The following is a 22,079-nucleotide window of genomic DNA, read 5'->3' on the forward strand; positions in this document are numbered from 1 at the left end:
GGTGGCACATTAAAGATTAACAGATTTATTTGGGCATTAGCTTCTGTGGGTAAAAAACCCACTTTTTCAGATGCATCAGGTTACACCGGAAAAGTGGGTTTTTTAACCCATGAAAGCTTATGCCTAAATAAATCTGTTAGTCTTTAAGGTGCCACCAGACTCCTTATTGTTTTTGTGGCTACAGACTAACACGGTTACCTACTGATACTGGACACCACGCTAGGGACAAATATATTGTTTTGCCCATGTTAAAAAATTCTGGCTTTTTTTTTTTTTTTAAATCTCTTGTGCCCCCATACTTTGAAGCAGGAACTAGAAATTTGACATGGGGTGGCCTTTGTGTCAGGGGTGTCTTTTGCTGTCCATGTGAAAATCCACTCAAATTTGGCCAAGTTATAAACCTTTGAAAAACTGCAGAGTACACATGCTAGTTTAACAGCTAAAACCTCAGAAGAGTTCATCCACACTGGGCATGCTCCAGCCTGAGGCCAAGCAAGACTTTTCCTGAAATTGCTGCTCTGGGTCATGCTAGGTGCAGGTCCCAGCAATGGAACTGAAACTAGGGAAACTGTCTTTCCTGTGCTCTAAATGTCTCCCTGTAGGCTCAGGTAGTGTGGAGGAGGGAGCTGACTAATTCAAATGTAGCAGGGACAAGAGAATGACCTTTGAGAGCAGAAGAGTAGATTGGGACATGGAGCCTAGAGTAGGTGGAACACTGGGACTGGATGCTGACGGTGGAAGAGAAGAGGGAAATTGGGACACTGAGAGTATACTTTCACTGGCTGGGAAAGGAGATTGGGACTGGGAGTCTGGAAGGGAAGACTAGGACTGGCCCACTGAGGAGCCTGGGATTGGAGTGAGGAATGAGAGGTGACAAGGAGTCATGTTGGGGGAAACTGGGCAGAAAGAGTCAATCTTGGAGGGGGGAGATGGCAGAAGGGTTTGTGACTAATACAGAACATTCCCTTCCAGAACCTGCAATGGAACAGAAGATTCCCGAGTCTCACTCTTCCATTGCTGTCAGAAAATATTTGTGAAACTCGTGGACAAAATGTATCATCCTTCTCTAGTAATGATTGATAGAGATCTGTGCAGTTGATCTATAGGTTCCAACTCTGATGAACCATGTGGGTGTCAATATGATGTCACATGATGGAATTTCTGTTTTTTTCAATTTTTTTTAAAAAGCCGAGGAAATTACACACAAAAACTTGATTAAAAGTCAAGTACTGAAAAGCAAAAACTGCCTAATTAAGGCACGTGTGCAACCTTAATTTGGCCTTTTGTATATGAATTATGATACAGTCTTTAATTACAAGATCACTTAATATTTTCTGCACAGGACCCCGCCTCATTTAGTGGACAGAATGGACCTGCTCTGGGAATGAATTGGGGCTGTGTAATGAAGGAGATCGCTGTCTGTAGGACCCCGCCTCATTTGTTGCAAAAGCTGGAATGTATGTAGTGAATGAGACAGTGGATTGTACGAAGAGAAAGGATGTTCTCATGATTAAAGCAGTTGAATACTGCCTTGGGGAACTAGATTCTATCCCTACTTGTAACACACAATGCCAATGTGATGCTGGGCTAGTCATTAAAACCAAACTTGTATGTTTCTTATCTTGTGGGTGCCTGACTTGAGCCTCTGGAGTCTGATTTGTAGAAGTGTCAAGCACTCACAGCTGCAACTGAAGTCAATGAGACTGAGTTTTTAACTTACACAGTGCTATACAATGCCAAGGACTTTGAAAAACCTGGTTCTAGGCATCTCAGAATGGGTACTCAAAATGAGGGGACACTTTTGACCTTAATCTCTCTGTGCCTCAGCTTTCCATCTGTAAAAGGGGGATAATAATACTCCATCTCACAGGAATGTTGTGAAAATAAATTAATGTTTGTGAACCAATCAGATACTGTTGTGATGAGCATCATAGAACAAAGCCAATGAGAAATTAAAAATTCTGTCTTCAGACAGGGTTTGAATAGTGTGTAGTAAACAAGACATGGGGCCACTTATTGAACAATGAGGAGAAAACAAAATATTGAAGAACCACTTATTAAGCGTGCACTGAAAGAGATAATCCTAGGGAAAAAATAACGTGATCATGTAATACATAGACTGTATCATAATGCATATGCACAAGGGAACTGAATTAAGATTGCACAGGCAACCTTAATTCTGGCATTTCCTAACTTTTGAGTACTTGATTTTGCAATATTTCAGAGTGGTAGCTGTGTTAATCTGTAACAGCAAAAACAACGAGGAGTTCTTGTGGAACCTTAGAGACTAACAAATTTATTTGGGCATGCTCGGGGGTTGCATAATTCCGTTCATTTAACATGGATTTTTTTGTGTGTTCCATATATATAAGTATGAATGATAACACCATAGACAGTAATACAAACTGCTACATACATGAAAGGAGGTAGGCTGAGTCATGGTTGTTATGGGAACTGTAACTTTGAATTTCCCTGACATTTGTATAACCACAGCATTTCACAAATGCACATTTTTGCATTCAATATTCCCTAATGTTTCCATATGTACAAATATTGAGCCAGATTCAGCAAGGTCTCTACTTTTAACTGATTTTTTCATAAGAAATTTAAAGCTGTTAACTGAGTCATTTTCCTAGTGCTAGAAATTTTGCTTCAGGGACAACTAATGGCAAATAACTGAAATGTTGTCAAAGGCATTTTTATGTTTGCAGCATGCACTCATACAAAAAACCCAGAGACATGTTTCAGGATGGTGATGAAAGGATAGCATTGTTAACTGGCATCAGCAATATTGCTCATGAAATACCACAAGAACAGAGAACAAGAAAAGCTTACACCTTAAAAGGCATTAAATACAAGTACAGCAGAAACCTGTTTATCTGAGTTTCATTATCCGGCTCTCCCTATTAACCGAACAACAGTGCACACACAAGAATATCGGAAATTGACATCACCTGCATGGCAACACTACTGTAACCATCCCATCTTTTCAGCCTTGTAAAATGACTGTGACTACTAAGCAAAATCTTGTAGTACTATCATTGGATGCTAAAATAGAGATTATTAATAAAATAAATAAAGGACAGTCACTGGAAAAAAAATAGCCCAAGATTATAAGATTGGAAAAAGCACAGTATCGCAAACTGTCAGATTTTTCCCAGCCATTATAAATGTGAGTGTTGCTGTATCACTGTCTTATATACAACACTGTATGTTAATTTAATACTTTATGCATATTACATATTGTTATTGTTGTTAGTTGTTACCATGAATATTGGGGTTGCTGCAACTTAAAATGATCATGTCTGCATTTTTAAAACTGCCACTATTTATTAATAATGGTTTGTGTATGCTGTAAAGAAGGGGGCTATGTTTTAATGCTTGAGTTTATCATTTCTGCATTTCTAGAAACTGGTACTCTTTACTAGAAGTAACGGTTTGTGTAAGCTGTAAATAAAGAAGGTGGCTTTTCCAGGAGGGGTCAGCTAGTTTAAAAGAAACTCCGCATTTTAAAACAATGCATAGAAAACTCTTTGCCCATTCTCCTAATTATCTGAATTTTTGACTGGAATCAGGGCCAGATAGGATAAAAGGGGTTCTACTATAATTATTTGATTCCTTTAAGCCTGTATTTGTTGTTTTGAAGACAAGAATTATAAGCCTATAGTACTTCAAATTCCTGTTCAGATACAACCCAGCATATTGTCATTGTGACAGCAAGTAAACAATAGCACACTACAACCCTGCCAACTTCTGTATCTTTTTATAGCTGTCTAGGTCTTCTTCCCCTAAACTCAATTTACTTCTCCTCTTTTCTTCCATATTTTTTTCCCTCTTCTCATATTTTACATCTCTCAAAATCTCTCCCCTAGTTTTGTAAAATCTTAAATAAAGTCCAAAAAAAACAAACCAAAACAAAAAAAACCAGATAAAACCAATTTGTTCAAATATACATCATTTGTTATATTGTATAATAAAAGCTTTGCATATGGCAGTCAGTCTGCTTAAACTACACATAACTTGGATTAAGGAATTCTGAAAAGCTTGCCAGCAACCACAAACTATACTGAACTAATTTGAAGTAACCCTTTCCATACCAACATGGTGCTGTGTGGAAAAAAAAATGCTTGTCACAAAGTCATATAGTATTTCTTCAGAATACTTTTAATTTACTGAAATGCAATGAATGATTTTAGGTGTAAATTTCAAATCTACACTTGAGAATTCATATGGGTGTGCTGGTGTATCAGAAAATGCATACATACAAATCCCCAAATTACAAAGTTATAAAATTGCAAAATCCATAGCCTGCAAAAATCAGGAATTCAGAAACTAGGCGCTCTTTTTCTGCAGATCTCCTAAGCTCCTCAGAACAGAAGCTAGGATCATTTGTTCTTCCTAATAATTGTAAAGCATCTACTTCTTGTGTGGACTTCTGCAGGAGTGTAGCTTCAGCCCTGCAGAGCTGAGGTGCTCCACAGGAATGGTGCATTAGTCAGTGCAGTCCAGAGTTTTGGATCATCAGATTTCAGAAAAAACAGTATTGCGGTATATATCATTTCCTTCTCTTTTCCTCTTTCCCCCAGGACACACACACACAGACAGACATGCAGTAAAATGAAGAGGCAAATTATCTGGATATAAAACACATTAGAACAGTTAGAAGCTGCCACAATGTTTTTATGCTACCATTGTCCACTCTTCCCCTTGTAAGAAAACTGAGCCTAAATTCTCACAGGTGCTGCCACAGGTTTCAGAAGCTTCCTGTTGTAGTATCAGAAAGATATGCATTCCATATATGCTGCAGGTTAATAACTAACAATCTAATCCTGAAACCCTGATACAGCCAAGATTCCTACTGATGTCAAGGATACTTCTGGGAGTGAAATGAGAGTCTCTTGGTAGACAAGAGGACCTCGTGAATTAATTTTTAAATGAATAAGCATCTGCTTACTTTCTGTTCCTCTTCCTGGCTCGGTTGTAGGCTTCCAGACCTTCTGTTAGTGTCTTCAACTTCTCGGGCTCCACCTGAGTAAAGGTATGAACATCAAACTACATTACCCAGACAGTCAATTATTAAAGGCGACTTTTACTTTACTGCTGGACATGCAGTTGTTTAGGCTATGGAGCCTAATTTTCACTGCATCCACAAAACATTTCTGTTCCCCACCAAAAGAAGAAAAGTAATATTTTTACAATTCCTCTGTACGCTCATACCAATAGCAATAAAAATGCAAAAAGTAAAACCATGGCACAGTCCTAAAATATTAGAATTAGGGACTAAAATTAGAATGTTACTTAAAAACACCAGAGGGGTAGCCGTGTTAGTCTGGATCTGTAAAAGCAGCAAAGAGTCCTGTGGCACCTTATAGACTAACAGACGTATTGGAGCATGAGCTTTCGTGGGTGAATACCCACTTCGTCGGATGCAACTCTGAGTTCCTTTATATACTTAAAAACATATAATCCTGTTTTCTTCATACCATAAACAATACAAAAACAGTCTTTGCCAGAGGATATTTTGAAGGCCAAGACTATAACAGGGTTCAAAACAGAACTAGATAAAATCATGGAGGATAGGGTCCATCAATGGCTATTAGCCAGGATGGGCAAGGACAGTGTCCTTAGCCTCTGTTTGCCAGAAGCTGGGAATGGGCAACAGGGGATGCATCACTTGATGACTACCTGTTCTGTTCATTCCCTCTGGGACACCTGGCACTGGCCACTGTCAGAAGACAGGATACTGAGCTAGATGGACCTTTGGTCTGACCCAGTAGGGCCATTCTTATGTTTTTACTGTTGTCAAAGTCTCTCAGATCCTAATTCTGACTGCACACACATTTAACTCCTATTGAAGTTAGTTGTGCCTCATAACAACCTTTTATGCACTCTTATTACAATATATTCTTAATATGTCCCATCAACCTTTTAAAAAAACCAGTTACCTACCTTTTTTAACTGTTGTTTTGAGAGACGTGTTGCTCATATCCATTCCATTCTTGGTGTGTGCATGCACAGTTGTCGGAGATTTTTGCCTTTGTTGTATCCGTAGTATTGGCTGTGGCACCCTCTTGAGTGCTGCGCTCATGCGTCGGTATATTAAGCGCCGCCGGCCCTGTGCCCTCTCAGTTCCTTCTTGCTGGCAATTCTGACAGAGGGGCAAGAGGGTGGGTAATAGAATGGACATGAGCAATACATCTTGAAGAACAACAGTTACTAAAGATAGGTAACTGTTTTTCTTTGAATGCTTGCTCATGTCGACTCCATTCTAGGTGACTCAAAAGCAGCATCCATGGAGGTGGGCTCAGAGTTTATGGTCATGCAGCTTGCAATACTGCTCTACCAAAGCCAGCATCATCTTGGGCCTGCTGGGTAAGTGTGTAATGCGATGTAAATGTGTTGACAGACGACTAGGTGGTAGCCTAGCACATATCCTTGTGCTCTGGTTGAATGGGCGATTACAATAGCCGGAGGACACACCTGGCCTGGTCACAGCAGCAGCGGATACAGGCAGTAATCCAAGACGAGATTCTCTGAGTCGACACTGGACGACCTTCCATCCTGTTAGCCACTGTGACTAACAACTGTGTCACCTTACGAAAAGGCTTAATCCTCTCAATGTGGAAGGCCAACGCCTTTCTGATGTCCAGAGAATTCAACCTGAGCTATGAGGTTTAGGGAAGAAGACAGGTAAGAATACGTCCTGGCTCATATAAAACTGTGAAACAACCTTGGGTAGTAAGGCCAGATGTGGTTGGAGGACCTTGTCCTTGTAAAACAACATGTAGGGCAGCTTTGAGGTAAGTGCCCTAATCTCAGAGACCCAGTGGGCAGATGGCATTGCAATCAAGAAAGCTACCTTTCAGGAGAGATGGAGAAGGGAGCACGAAGCCAGAAGCTTGAAGGGGGGCCCCATGATCCATGACAGCACAAGATTCAGGTCCCATGGAGCAACAGGGGCTCCTAGGTGAGGGTAGAGGCGCTCTAGGCCCTTGAGGAACCTGGAAGTCATGTCCTAGCTAAAACTGACCTGCCCTCGAGCGAGGGATAGAAGGCTGAAATAGCAGCCAAGTGGACCTTAACAGATGAAAGGGGCAAACCCTGGAGCTTAAGATGCAGGAGGTAATCCAGGATTAACTGTGGTGAGGCCTGCTCAGGTTGAATACCTTCATCTGAAGTCCAGCATGTAAATCACTTCCATTTGCCCAGGTAGGTCGCTCTGGTAGAGGGTCTTCTGCTGCCCAGTAGGACCTGCTGGACACTGTTCAAACACTCCCGCTCATCCGCATTCAACCATGCAACAGTCAGGCCGTCAGGTTCGGATGCAGCAGTTTGCCATGGTTCTGAGATAACAGGTCTCAGAATAGAGCAGAATAGAGCAGTAGCTGTAACAGATCGGCCACTGAGAGGTCCAGCAGCATGCCAAATCAGTGCTGGTGCTGCCAAGCTGGCGCTATGAGGATTACCTTTGCTCTGTCCTGTTTGCTCTTCACAAGGATTCTGTAGATTAATGGCACTGGAGGGCAGGCATACATAAGGGGTAGAAAAAAGTGTCTCTGTCAATCCTTCAAATCGAACAGAAAGCGTGGCACTTCCTGTTCTGCCTGGATGCAAACAAGTCCACCCAGGAAGTCCCCCATTTCTGGAAGATTAGGCTGACAACCTTTGGATGGTGACCACTCATGGTGAGATGAGAAAGTCCTGTGAGGTGATCTGCGAAAGTGTTCCTGGTCCTGGGGAGGTGTGCGGCCACAAAATAAATGGCATGCTGAACCCAGAAGTTCCAGAGCCTAAGAGCTCTTTGGCCAAGGGCAGAGGACCGGGCACTGCCTTACTTGTCGATATAGAACACTGTGGCGGTATTGTCCATCCAGATTTGAATCACCCTGTCTTTTATATGAGGCAGGAAAGCTTGACAGGCCAAGCAGACCACTCTGAGCTCTCTGAAGTTTATGTGTAAGGAGCAATTGTGACCCGACCAACGTCCTTGCATGCCAAGAACGCTTAGAGGGGCTCCCCACCCCAAATCCGAAGCATTGGAGACCAGGGTAACTGATGGGGATGGGGCTGCGAAGGGGACTCCCTCCAACACTGCTGCGGGGTCCACAATATGCTTTTAGTATGTATGACCATGCTTTTTAGTCATACACACACACCATGCACAAAGTCCCACCACTCGATGTTTATAGTTACCAGTCCAGAGACTGGACTGATTTATTGGCAACCAGATTGGTTGCAGATGGGAGCTGGGCTCCATCGGTCGTGATCCGATGCTCCTGGAGTAGTGGCAAGGCAAACCCAAAGCCCCCTGGCAAAACACCTTGTTTTTATAGTTTTTGTTCTTGTTGAAGTTTATGGATTCTGCTATGTCAGTTTGTGACCGGCTATTCCTTAACTGATGTTATTTTTTTATATTAACATTCCAAAACACCTTTGAAAGGGTCATTCTGTCCCGGATTTGATTTAATTAATTGTCTTTAGGGGTGCCAGCCTCTACCTCAGGGTCGTCAATCTGCCCTTCCTCAATCATGGATGCGCTTTGATGGTTTTTTGGTGTTAATACGTTTTGATAAGTGTTTTTACTTTTTTTTTTTTTGGACCATTTGGTTAATAATGGCCTTTACACCTTATTTTTTTTAATGCATGCATTTTTTATTCAATCTTTTACAAAAATCTTTAAAAATACAAACAGCAATATTTTATATCAAACAAAATAACACTGTAAATTAAACCTTGCTAAATTTTATAACCAAAACAATTCACATTAAGGCCCAGGCCTTCAACGTTCCCTTAATTTACTTAACATAAATACAGTACAAAATTCTGTCTCCTACTAACTAAACCTTAAAACAAAAAACTAAAAAAGCCCCATTTTTAATGCCTATAAAAAACAAAATCCCATAGTCCCAAAGGGTCATTTCTTTCTGCTATTTAAAAAAAATGGCTAACAAAATAAAACCAAATCATACATTAATTCTCATAGTACAATTATAAAATCCTGCTCCTAAACTTCCACTTTCTGAAATATTCATTGAGGCAATGGAGGTCCAGGATGCATCTTAGGTCCCCTTCTGCTTTCAGGATTAGGAAATATCGGGAGTAGAATCCATTTCCGCTCCTATCCCGAGGGACCTCCTCTCCACCTGCAGCCCTAGGAGGTTTCCCACCTCCTGAGTAATGAGTTGCTTGTGAGAAGGGTCCCTGAAGAGGGATGGAGAAGGGCGGTGGAAGGGAAGGGCTGTTGAGAACTGTAGGTTGTAGCCCAAGGATACTGTGTTGAGCACCCAACGGTCCGATGTCACTTGCAACCATGCCAACTGGAAGGGGTGCAGGCAGTTGGGGAAAGAATAGGATGGTGGATCCAGATACTTGATTGGGGCGCCATCCTTAGTCTAGTTATATGGCGTCTTTATTTTTCAATGTGCCACTCACCTGTCCCTTTCATTAACTGCGGACACAACTGGTGACACTGCTGGGTGTGTGTGTACAGATATTCGAACCTCTTTGTGAGGATGTAATACTACTTTTCCGCCCTTTTGGATGTGGGTGGAATTGAGGCTGGGGTCTGTCAGAGCATTTTACTAATCTTTAGAACCCCCGAGTGGACAGGCAGCGTGATGCGGGCCAGGATGGAGGACAGTATGATGTCAAACAGGTCATCTGATTGCTCTGACAACTCCTCAATTTCAAGATTTAAGTTGGTAGCCACCTTTTTAAGAAGAGCCTGGTGCTCCTTAAAGTTGTCAGGGCGACTGCCAGCCTGGGAGGTCCACGTCACCACTTTGTCCATCGATGAAGACGATGAGGGCATCGCAGGGGGATGGGCGGGTTCCCTTTTTGGGGATAGCTCCTTGGGCATTGGCGCCTTTTGTGCTGCCCCCACGATGGATTCTGCACCATGTTCTGAACCTGGTGCCAGCAGTGCCGGGGGTTTGTCCGAGGTGGCCAGGAAAGAGTGGTGGGATTATGAAGCATCATTGAGCAGGCCACTGGCCCTGCTGCCACGCCACTGCCATGCTGGTCTTGCGGACTGATGGGGATCGTACCCTTTTGAAGATGGGCTGAACCCTGGCTCCAATTTGGACCAGCCCCGCTCTGGTGACCATGGTGGGGGTGTGGAGACCTGCATCTGCCAACTAACCCTTGTCAGAGATCCATGTCTAGAAGGAGGGGATTGCCACCTGTCCCTCATCCGGCACTGGGGCAGTGGAGATTGGTGCCATGATGGTGAGTAGTCCCACCCTAGCGGGAACAGATGACTAGGAGACTGCCTAAACGATAGAGATCTGCACGAAGGAGATTGTAGGTGGGAGGCTGGCTGGTACTGGGAATGCAGGGACCAGTACATCGATTCTGGTGTTCTGTGCCTCAGGAAGGAGACTGCAGTGCTAGGGACCAGGACCTTCTAGCCGGCAACCAAGGTTGCGGGACTGGGGTCCTAGGCCATGGGGATGGGGACGAATGCCTGTGATCCGGGCACTGACGGTGTTCCCCTGTCCTTTGGGGAGGTCCCATGGTTGGCTTGGCCTTAGATTGCAGGGTCATAGCCAGGTCCAGCGCCTGGCAAGGCATCTGCAGTGCCAACAGGCCCACCAGGCCTTTGGCCACCTGGGCTGTCTTGGGCAACGAAGGTCCCCATCAGAGCTGGGATTCCCTATGGCTGCTGGGATTTGGAGGTGGGTCCCTGGCTGGGCTAGGGGGTCCGCCCATAGTGGTACTCCCCTCTAGCTCCAGGGTGGGTACGTGCCCTGAACTAGGTCCTTTGCCCAGAGCTCCCTTCCCCTCCATGGATGGTGCCGGGAAACCCTTCTTCTGCTGCTTCTTGGGCATTGGCGGGGGGAACGGTGCTGGAAAGAACATGGTACTGGTGGGGTGCTCCACAGTGATGCTGAAGTGCTGGGAGCAGAGTCCGGAGGGGAGGGCTCCGATGCCGGGCGAAGCACGGCGTCTATCAGAAGGGTTTTCAGGCAGCTGTTCCTCTCCTTCCTGGTTCTGGGATGAAAGTTTTTTCAAATCCTGCACTTGTCCCTTTACATGGGATTCCCCCAAGCACTTCAAATAGCTGCTGTGGGGGTCACTGATAGGCATTGGCCTGTTGCATGATGAACGCGGCTTGAAGCCCTGCTCCACGGTGAAGTCTCAGCTGTGACTAGCCACTAAACCAACAACTAACACTTACTTAAATTGACTAACTACCTAAGAACTATATACAAAGAGAATAACGGGCACTTAACGCTCTTGCAATGCAAGACAAGATGCTCCAATCAACCGCCATGGGCAGTAAGAAGGACCTAAGAAGGCATAGGGCGGGCAGCCTAATATACTGATATATGAGTGCAGCACTCAAGAGGGCTCTGCAGTCGACCCTACAGATACTGCTAAGGCAAAAGTCTCCGACTGTGAACATGGGCGCGCATACCTAGAATGGAATTGACATGAGCAAGCACTCGAAGAAGAATTTTATATTAGTTCATACTCTAATATATTTAAACTTAAATTTAAGTCCCTAAGGCCCCACTTCAGAAAAGCAGTTAAGCACATGTTCAAGTCTACTCCTAGACTTAATTTTAAGCATGTGCTTAAGTCCCTTTAAAGTCAATGGAACTTAAGGGCTTTGCTGAATCAGGTGCTAAAAGAAAAATAATGAAAAAACAAATATCTGCACTACTGCTTAAAGAAACTCCACCAGGCCAAACACTAGCTTTGGTAGTGCACAGACAACTCTCATTAAAATCAATTGAAATTATATATTCATACCCAACTACTGAATTTAAGCCACTGGTTATAAAAATCAGTACCATTTCACAGGTACTAAAAATTATTGATACAAAATAATACTAATACGAATACTATCACTACTATTAATTTTCTAGAGCTGCACATTTTCAAATTATATTAAAAGAGTGGGTATCAAACTTTTTTACTGGCAACCCTTTTCACGTGGCAAGCCTCTGAGTGCGACCCCCCTAATAAATTAAACACACTGTTTAATGTATTTAACACCATTATAAATGCTGGAAGCAAGTGGAGTTTGGGGTGGAGGTTGACAGTTCACGACTCCACATGTTATGACCTTGTGACCCCCTGAGGGGTCCCAACCCCCAGTTTGAGAACCCCTGTATTAAAACATCAACCATTTAAACTTCACTTTTGACTAGCAAAATAGCTTTGAGTTCAGTTTAATTTACAAAAGCACATTTATAAAATATGATTTTTAAAAATGTAACATTCATTTTCTTATCTTTATTAATAATTTTATGTTTGTATTTCTTAATTTTTAATCTATGCCTCATTTAACAAGAGCTTTTTGTAAAGTTTGTTGAATTAATGATAAATATAAAGATTTTATGAATGCATAAAGCATAATAAATCATTAAACGGAAATTAAGTACTGATATGAATGACATGAAAGATCTTGAATAAATTTGTTCTGAAAATTCAAAATTTCCCTCCTAAAACAACTTAACTGAATCACTAAAATAATTTAAATGCACTATGAAGCTGATTTTCCGGAGTGCTAGGTTGAAGTTAATGGACGCTGCAGGGTTCTCACCACCATAAAGCCAAATGTGATATATATTTTAATCCCAGTACACCTCTACCCCAATATAACGTGACTCGATATAACACGAATTTGGATATAACATGGTAAAGCAGCGCTCCAGGGGGGCGGGGCTGCGCACTCCAGTGGATCAAAGCAAGTTTGATATAACACAGTTTCATCTATAACGCGGTAAGATTCCGAGGACAGTGTTATATCAGGGTGGAGGTGTATAACATTTCTTAAGCTTATATATCTAAAAATGAAATCTGGGGATATAGCAGATCCAGAACTTGACAAGATAAGGGCCATTGTGGTATGGTCTGCACATGGGGATCTCATTTCCATGAAGCAAAACTAAATTGTACAATAGGCAAGACTTTGGACACTTCCAAATTATTAAACAAAAAAAACCCTTAGGTGGCTTTTTCTTTTACTATAAGACTAATGTTCCATCACGAAATTGCTCAAGAGAATTCCTTTCACAATCTAACTTTATAACAGTATACATTTCTATAAACACACATAAATTACTTAATTTTAGTTTGAAACATCAAAGAACTAACTCTCTGGAGCTGTGAGCAAAAATATTTTTAAGGATGCACTAATGCAAAAGGCATAAAACACTTACTAGTGAAAAAACAGCTTCAACAACACCAAAGGGCTTAACATTTAAGTACTATATTTATAATGCTTAAAATGTTTAATAATGCTAATGGAAACAATGTTACTGAATATGAAGTTAACTGGAGATCAAATTAACCATTTCAATCTTAATTAATTTTATAAGACATTTGAAGAATTGCTATCTAAAAAAATCTGGCATTTTTCAGATTTAACGGAGTTATCGGGTAAAACTGTATTTTGCCTGAGCCTTCATCTCCTAAAACTTTACTAAATTATAGAAGAAAGAATGGATGCTGAGAGATATAGTATCTGTACTGAGGATATACGAAATAGTTAGGTATACACAACCTTCTGAGAACTGTACACCTTATGTCTCCCAGTATAAATGTAAACTACTTTAATGGTAAGCTATTTTACTATTAAGCACTATTATTCAGTTTAGTGATTTACCTGAGCATGTATTGAATAATAATAGATCTTGTACTAAACAGTTAATTGGAATAAACTCCTTAATGAGGGAGTTTCTTCCTGGTAAATATTATAATGTGAAATCTATTAGCGTTTACTTTTCAGAAGAACAGTTAATATCAATATATGGTTAACGTAACTTGGTATTAGAGAAAAAGTTATGTTTAGTGAGGAAATAAAGTTATTAATGTCAGACACCTTTACCTGAAATAACCATTTACATTAGTAAATAATATGAACAAACTTTTCAGAAATACTGAGAAATGACATCTACTGACTTCAGTTGGAGCTGGGAAAGCTCAGTCCTCCAAAAATCAAGCATTGTACACATATCTGTGGGAAAATATTTATGACAGCATAACAGCAGGTCAAACAGTTTTGTACAAAGCTTTTACAATGCTCAGTAAACTGAATTTCCTAGAAAGTTCCAATAAATAGCATTTAAAAACCTCTGCTCTTTGAGACTACAAACATTTCACTGTCAGATAGTTATTAGCCAAGAACTTGGAAGTAATCTGAAAGAGAATAAGTTACAGTAGTATTTAAGCAATAAGGCATTTAAGACAGGTTGATTGTTATCGTGGTATGTTGGCATAGACTATTACACAGTAATTCAAATTTTGAAACACTTTGTTGGATTCTATTTTTTTATGCCAGATGACATTAAATCTGGCCCACACCAATTAATTCTTTGGTTGATTACATCCTGCCTCAGTCAAACTCGGGTCAGAAACACGAATCTAGAGCCTAGAGAGACAAGGTGGGTGAGGTAATGTCTTTTATTGGACCAACTTCTGTTGGTGAGAGAGACAAGCTTTTGAGCTTGTCTACAGCCTAAGCAGCTGAGAGTCCTAACACAGTAAACCAGCTCCATCCTCTAGTAACGTCAATATCTGAAATTCAATTCTGGATTTCTTCAAACCACTACCATAGGGCTAGCTATTGTTTACACCCTGTCTCTTAGGTGGAAAGTGGGTGATTTTCTACATTCATACAGGTTTTAGATCCCACGAGCTGTTTTGTTTTTACCCTCCTGTTCTGAAAACCATCCTTCCTGTTAAGGTCTGGAAGAACTCACTTTGACATTCTTCATCACTGTCCTTTACCTATTTAGTGAAAACCACACCCTCCTGTCACGGGCTGTGCATGCAGCTTACACCATGCTCCTGGCCTTATTGGGTTTGAGAGATAAAGTCAGAATTGAGAATCAAACTCTGCCCTGCACCAGTACAGGAACTGTATTAGCAGTGGCTCACTGGGATGGTACTGTAATTCTTTTTTTAAAAAGACCAAATTCAATATTCCACACTCTGCCCCGCCTCCCCAAGTTCTAGAAGGATCCTTCCACTATGCAAATCATCATATGCTAGAATAATGGTGTGTGAGCCTGGCCACCACAATAGTTCTTTCCAGAACAATGAATTTCCTGTGTATGAGAATTACCTATTCTGGCAGTTGTGTCAGTAACCTCATATTGCAAAGCAGCTTCCTGCTGCCTTAGTGATAAGATATTACTCATCAGGCACACAGAAAACTTCTAAATTGTATATTCAAGCCTATTTAGACCATCAGTGCAACATGAGACATCCAGCAGCATGATCTTATCAGGTGGATTTCTCAGTAAAGTTATTTCTCTTCTCTCACTTTCATCCTTATTCTGCTGACATCTTCTTTTGCTTTCCACTTCCCTTGTTTTTCTCAGACACTAATAACCTAATCTACATGATCATTCCTTGTTTCCTCCATCTAGATGGTTTTGCTGTTCCCACTGAACTTTCTTCAGTTTGCTCCTTAATTTTCCAATTGACCAAAAAAAAAAAAAAACAACAGAAAACTTTGGTTAACACTCCTTCTTTCCTGATAGAGGAACACCATTCAAAAGCTTCCAGTTGCTATTTGAACAGAAACAGACGAAAAAAATGCCACTCCATATGTATCCCCTTAAAAGTAGTAAAATGCTGTTATAAATGGAAGTCAAGTCAAACAGGCATTTTCTATGTAATATACAACAGAACTCATTGCAACATAGCAAAACTATTGCCATAGCATGAAAAAAATAACACCATAGGAACAAATGCATATAAAGATAATTTAAAAGTTCCTCATACAATGAATTTTCAAAACTACTAATAGGGAACCATATTAAGAGTTCCACAATTCCAGGATTTCTTGATACATATCATTCCTGAAGATCTTTTGCACTGCAAACTGAGTTGACTTTGCTGGCTTCACACTAAATTTCCAAAACATGTGGCTGTACAGCAGCTTATAGGAGTGGTTGGTCAAATGCACAAAAGAACGAGAAATGCAATTATGAACATCAGAGTTCCTCTCTATTTTCACCCAGAAATGGGAATATGTAAGTCATTTTTCTATTTAAGTCTTCTCTTCTGTCTTTCACATTCCTCTACTCTCCAGTATTCAATCTCAATCCCTATCCTATACTTGTAACTGCTATTTACACTATCTTTCCAACTGGGGAGGCTAAATACATAACATCCTCCTGAAAGACAGAGGGCCATCTGATCCAAAGCTCCTTTAATCAGCCACAGTGCTTGTTGACGAACAGTGGGACAGACTCTCTCTTACCAGGGATAAGAGCTGCCTTGACAACATTCTGGAAGCAGCAAAATTTTGAACTACATAGAAACAGTTTAGAAGGTATCAGCAACATACAATTTTCATTAATTTTGTTTGGGATTCTACATACAATTAATATAATAATGTGCAATAAAGTAAAAAAAAAACAACCCAACTAACAAAATGGAAGTACTAACACCTGCATAAAAACAAATAGATCAGAAATTAACTTTTGATATTGATGCAGTACTCTTAAAGAATGCAACTGATGATATATAGATCTTCTCTGTTATAAAGGGCACAAAGAGCAACTTCTTAAAAACGTACTGAAACAATCTTACAAAAAAGAACACATAATTACTGTTGTGAAGTTATCAAATAAATATTGGACATCGACGTATTTTGAAAAATGTGTTCTTTAGTACTATAATGTTCATAAAGGTACTGAGTGGCACCACAGCAGAATTCTGATGGAGAGTACCATGCTCTCCTCTCCCTCATTTCACACTTATTTTTTTCCTTTTCTTTTGAAGTATGTGGTCAACAGTATTTGAAAAATTAGGCTTACATTTTCAAAATGGGCTAGTGATTTTGGGATCTAACTTTGTAGCTCAGTAAATTCTTATTTATTGAATTACAATTGTTAAAACAAGTTCATTTATTTGAAGTATATAATCTTGTTCTGAAGATCAGTGTGTGTCTCTCTTCAAAACCTATGTGGGGAGCAGAGAACAATGAACAAGCCATCTGAAGATGAGAAGCTTTGGCTAAAACCACGCTAGCCAAATCATCCCAGACAATTTATAACAGTTTCATAACACGACTATAACAATTAGAGGGGAAAAATCCAGGTACAATCTGGTTAGAGAAATCCTACTAGCAGTAGGATCAACTGTGCTTAAATATGATAGCTTCTATCATGGTTTCAACTGAAGTAAATTAGATGGGGACATGAAAATCGATAATAGTTTTTGGATTAATTTCTTAATTTCAGAAATTAAAAATTCTTTACCTAGATTTTGATTTGTTAATTTAAAGATACTAGCAGTATTATTTCCTGAATGAATGTTTAGTAAAATATTTTTTATTGTATAATGAGTGTGTATGTGCAAGAGACAGTGTGAAGGCCTAACAGATGGGTCAATACTATGATCACTGTGGCCTCAATTAGTTTCCCTGGTGATGGTATAAGGAGGAATTAGCTAAACAGACATGGGGTTGGTGGGTGAGTTAAAGAACTAACTAGCCCACCAGCACAATAGCTTGATAAAAGAAATGAAGGGTCAGAGGAGGGAGGACAAGGCTAGCTGAGCCCAGACTGAAGGAGTTCCCAAGGAAAGGAGAGCCCTTTCCCTTCCAGGGCCCTGATGAATGGGGGCTGAAGGCAACAGGGTCATAGGTAATACAATTGCTGTACTGCATGTAAAAGTGCTGGTGGAGAGGACTTGAATAAATTATACAGAGTGGACGCTAAAAGAAGGGAGTCTGAGTGGTTTCTGTGGTGGCTCAGGATGGGGAGGGACATACAGTATGAAATAGTTTTGTATTTATGAGGACTGCAGAAAAACAAACAAGTTTTGCAAACAGTAGAAAATAAGGATTGAAACAGTTTCCTTAATAAAACAGAATACACTGTTAAGTCACTGGTAACGATAAGAATTCCCTGCCAACGGTACACCTTGTGCTAGGTGACATTAAACTCCAGCACAAAGGAGCAAACTGAAACCACTATCACTAGAAAAGGATCTTTCATGTTCTGCTGTCCAGGCCAAATATTTTTAATAGTTTTTCTGCTGCATACCAGAAGTATCAGTTGGGCAAGTCAGAGATAGGGTGAAACTGCTTTAACTTATTTCAAAATCCTTATTTTGGTTAGATCAGCTCTACACTTTGCAATTTCTGCCATTTCTAGATACCCACTCATGCTTTGCACATCAAGTCAGTAACCTTAGGCACAGCCAGAAGTTCAGAAGGCTCTAAATCATAAGTTAAACAATAGTGCATTAAAGCACGATATTTTTTGTATAATAAAAGTCTTATGTGAACAGGTGATTTAGCAGGACATAATTCAGGCCAGAAAACAGCCTAATATGTTTCCTTATGCGATTTGTATACGTTTCTCATTATGCAACTACAACAATATCTTTAGTGAAATAAATAGTTTCTTAAGCTATCCTCATGAACCAGGGATCAAAAGCCAATTAGTTCCACAAATCATTAAAATAACAGAACCCAAAAATAAATATTAGACCAAAATAATTCTTTGACTAGATATACATATATATATATATATATACACAAAATATATATGAGTGTGTATATATACCTTCCCCTCCTCAGTGTTTTGCTGACATGAATTGTGAACTTCTTCTTCTCTTACTAATTTTCCAGGCCATGAAGTCAGTCCTTTTATTTGGCCCCAGACCAAGTCGCCAACATTAAACGTCCTTGGCCTGTAATGTATCAACTCATTTGAAGAAGGGGAATCTGTATTCCTTAGGTCATCTTCACTGCTGATGCTTTTAGCATCTGAAGGGCTAGGCACGCATCCATTAATGCTTTTGGCATTAAAGTCTCCGTTATAATGGATATAGTCTTTAACTAGAGAACTTTCCAAACTATTTGAGGAACTTGGAGATTGCTCCTCCATGACTAGGTCTTGTTTAGAAGTGTTCAGCAACTCTCCAAACCCTCTACTTTGTTGAAGCCTATTTCCATTTATGTGTGCACATGTTTCCACAGTGTTCTCCAGTCTCTCTTTAAAACTCATCATAGTTCTTTTGTAATTGTTATACCTGAAATTCTCCTCCAACATTTTATCACTTTGACAGTTTCTCTGTGGTAACAGTATCTGATGCTGCTCACCCTGTAACAATGGCAGTGTGGAGATGTTATTGGGCCTTTCATGGCAAGGACTGCTGTGGACATGGGTTGAATGGTCTAAAAACTCCTCACACTTCCACCTATTTATCTCTCCTCCAAGGTTTTGCTCCTCTTCCCACTGTTTTCTGGGTGTGTTGCAACCTGCTGACTTGTAATATTCAAATCCATCCCCTTCACTTGAATTTTTACTGTGTTCTGAATTCTTCAGTATTCGTGTCCCCCTAGTGTTTCTTATCCTACCGTCGTGATCAGAAACACCAATGTTTCTTCCATGGATTACTGCACTGACAGCACTAGAAAGATTTAATGGGTCACCAATTGAGGCTGTGAAGGCACTCATGGCACTCAGAGCTGGAATGGGACTCATTTGTGTTGTACTGCTAACTGCAGTGGTGATTACTACTTGCATTCCTTTGCTTGCAGCATCTATGACTGCTTTGTAAATAGCATCGACTGAAGAATCACCCTGAGCAGCTACACTGAGGCCATCCTTTGCCTGTTGTCCTACAGTTGGTTCAGTTCTTTGCGGCAAATCACAAGATGTATCTTGAAAAGGAGGAAGGGTAGCATTGGAACTCTCAGGAACTGATGTTATACCCATGTGAGTGATCATTCTTTTGTTTAAAAGAGCAGCATCTTCCTGCATTCTCACCTTAAAAATAGGAAGGAAAAATTATAGAAAATTATGTTTCAGAAGACACATTCATTTAATTCAGTAACTGTGATGGTTACACATCAATGACACATTTTGTCATCGTTGTACATAAGCAGAGGGCTACTTAAATCGTGGAGAAATAACACGTTTTTCACTGATTGGCATAATCAGACAATTTCACAAATGTGTTCATACAGTATATTCCATGCCACTTTCCCTACAGCTGCTGCAGACAGTTGCACTGCCTTCAGAGCTGAGTGCCTGGCCAGCAGCCTCTGCTCTCATGCCACCCAGCTCTGAAGGCAACACAGAAGTAAGGGTGGCAATATCGCAACCTCCCACAATAGCCAGATTTCATGGTCTGAGACATGTTTTTCATGGCCATGAATTTGGTAGGGCCCTATGCATAAGTGACAAAGATTGTCACTCAATGAAGAGAATCAGAAAATGAAAAGGCAACTCAAAACATAAAATAATATGCATATGAACACAACATTAGCTTTCACACTTTGTTCAAAAAGACAAAGCTTTGTAATAACAGGTGGTATTTGAGATGATAAAACTTTCAATTCCCTCCTTTTGTACCCACATTTCCACCCACCTTTCTGAGTACTCTCCTTTTCTGAATGAAGTCCAAGATCCTCATTCTCACATTCAAAGTCCTAAACAACTTAATCCATGCTCATATCACTGTACTCAAATCTATTTCCTTCTATTCCTCCCTCACTCTCTACTTTCCTCCCCAGTTTCACTCTTAAAAGTGCTCTTTTTGTCTCTACCCACACTCTGCTTTGTATTTTCTTGGATACAACCCACAGGCTTGAAATTGCCTCCTATTTGTCATGTGCAAGTGACCTTGCCTTTCCCTTCTTATACACTTCTTTTGGGAAGTCTAACTACTTTTATCCCACATCAACCATGTCGCCAACCCTTTGCACTGTAGCTATTATCATGCATTGTCTATTATAAACTAAATTACATTTTGAGGAACCTTTCATATTATGTTTGTATTTGTCATGTACATGTCATGAGAGTGAAGTAAAGATAATAAGCAATATTAATACTTATTAATAGAATAGAATAGAATAGAATAGAAAAGATGCTTAACTAGTGAAGCCAAATATTTGTGACTATTGCTTTAAATACTTACCATTACTAAACACTTACATAATTCAGGACACAAAGAGAAAATATGAAAATACAGCTAATGTAACTCACACAATTAAAAAATGTGAAGGGGTTAATAGGCAGTTAGATTACTGTGATTTTGCAAACACAGGGAAATTTCTAGTTGTCTAGACTGACAAAATGATACGTTGTCTTTTTTCTTCTTAAAGAATAAAAGCTTTTCTGGCACTATCACCTACATTTCTGCTGCCTTCATGTTCTCAGTTCTGCAGCACTATAATAATGTTAAGTATACACTGTAACTCTATTTTTGTTCTCTATCACTGTCATTCTGTTACTTTAACATCTGAATTTACATTATCAGCAGAATTGTCTGTTTGGATGGAAATGTGAAAAGGAGGTATCATTTTTTTCAAAAATTTTATTATATGTCTGTCCTAAACACTATGGGCCTGATCCAACATCCCCTAAATCAATGGTACTTGCCATTTACTTTAACGGGCACTATTAGAAAAAGTCAGTTACTCACAATCACCTCCTATTTCCTATTAACTGACAACTATGTTAACTTTTTACCATTCAGTCTCAACAATTTATTCTCAACCAGGAGTTTATGATCACACTTTAAAAGCGAATTAACAACTCCTGAAAGTTAATAACAGCTGTCAATAGATGCACATCATAAGTAGTCCCAATAAAATAAAAATGACACAACTTATAAGATATATAATTTCAGTAACATGTTTTTTGATTTGCAAATACAAAATACACACTAAAAAAGGGCAACAAACTGCAATAAAACAGATTGTTTTAAACATTCAATGAAAAAGCAGAATATGGATACCGATTCTACTATTAGAAATGTTTAAATTCACTCAATATTGATTTCACTATGTTTCCTACCTGAAAATTTTGAAACAGACAAGCCATGGGGTTTGAGTTGTTAGCTGATCCAGGAATTGTGGGTTGCCCTTGAAACCCCTGGAGATTCTGGTACCCCTGGAGAAGCTGATGTTGCTGCTGATTTGAAGGAAACATCTGATTGTTGTTTAACAGTGACTGGAGATGAGTCAGTTGATGGTTATTCAAAGTAGTGTTTATTGACGACATGTCACCTGCAATTCCAAACATATGGAAAAGTAAGTCAGCATAGTTTTCAAGAGTCCGTGAGTTTCCTTGAGTTACATTTTAACTGAA

General features: G+C 40.0%; 1 protein-coding gene across 7 annotated transcripts in view; it reads right to left on the reverse strand.

The window, feature by feature from the left end:
- The window catches only part of MBD5 (methyl-CpG binding domain protein 5), a 218,132-nt gene that overhangs the window by 22,881 nt on the left and 173,172 nt on the right, over window positions 1-22,079 (reverse strand). For all 7 annotated transcript variants that reach the window (XM_030579840.1, XM_030579839.1, XM_030579838.1 and 4 more), the window contains 3 exons: window positions 21,786-21,997; window positions 18,543-19,751; window positions 4,955-5,028 (listed from right to left, as the gene is read on the reverse strand). In XM_030579840.1, the coding sequence (XP_030435700.1) occupies window positions 4,955-5,028; window positions 18,543-19,751; window positions 21,786-21,997 (1,495 nt within the window). The remainder of the gene's footprint in view (window positions 1-4,954; window positions 5,029-18,542; window positions 19,752-21,785; window positions 21,998-22,079) is intronic.

This window comes from Gopherus evgoodei, chromosome 11 (genome assembly GCF_007399415.2).
Source record: "Gopherus evgoodei ecotype Sinaloan lineage chromosome 11, rGopEvg1_v1.p, whole genome shotgun sequence".
NCBI classification, from domain to species: Eukaryota; Metazoa; Chordata; order Testudines; family Testudinidae; genus Gopherus; species Gopherus evgoodei.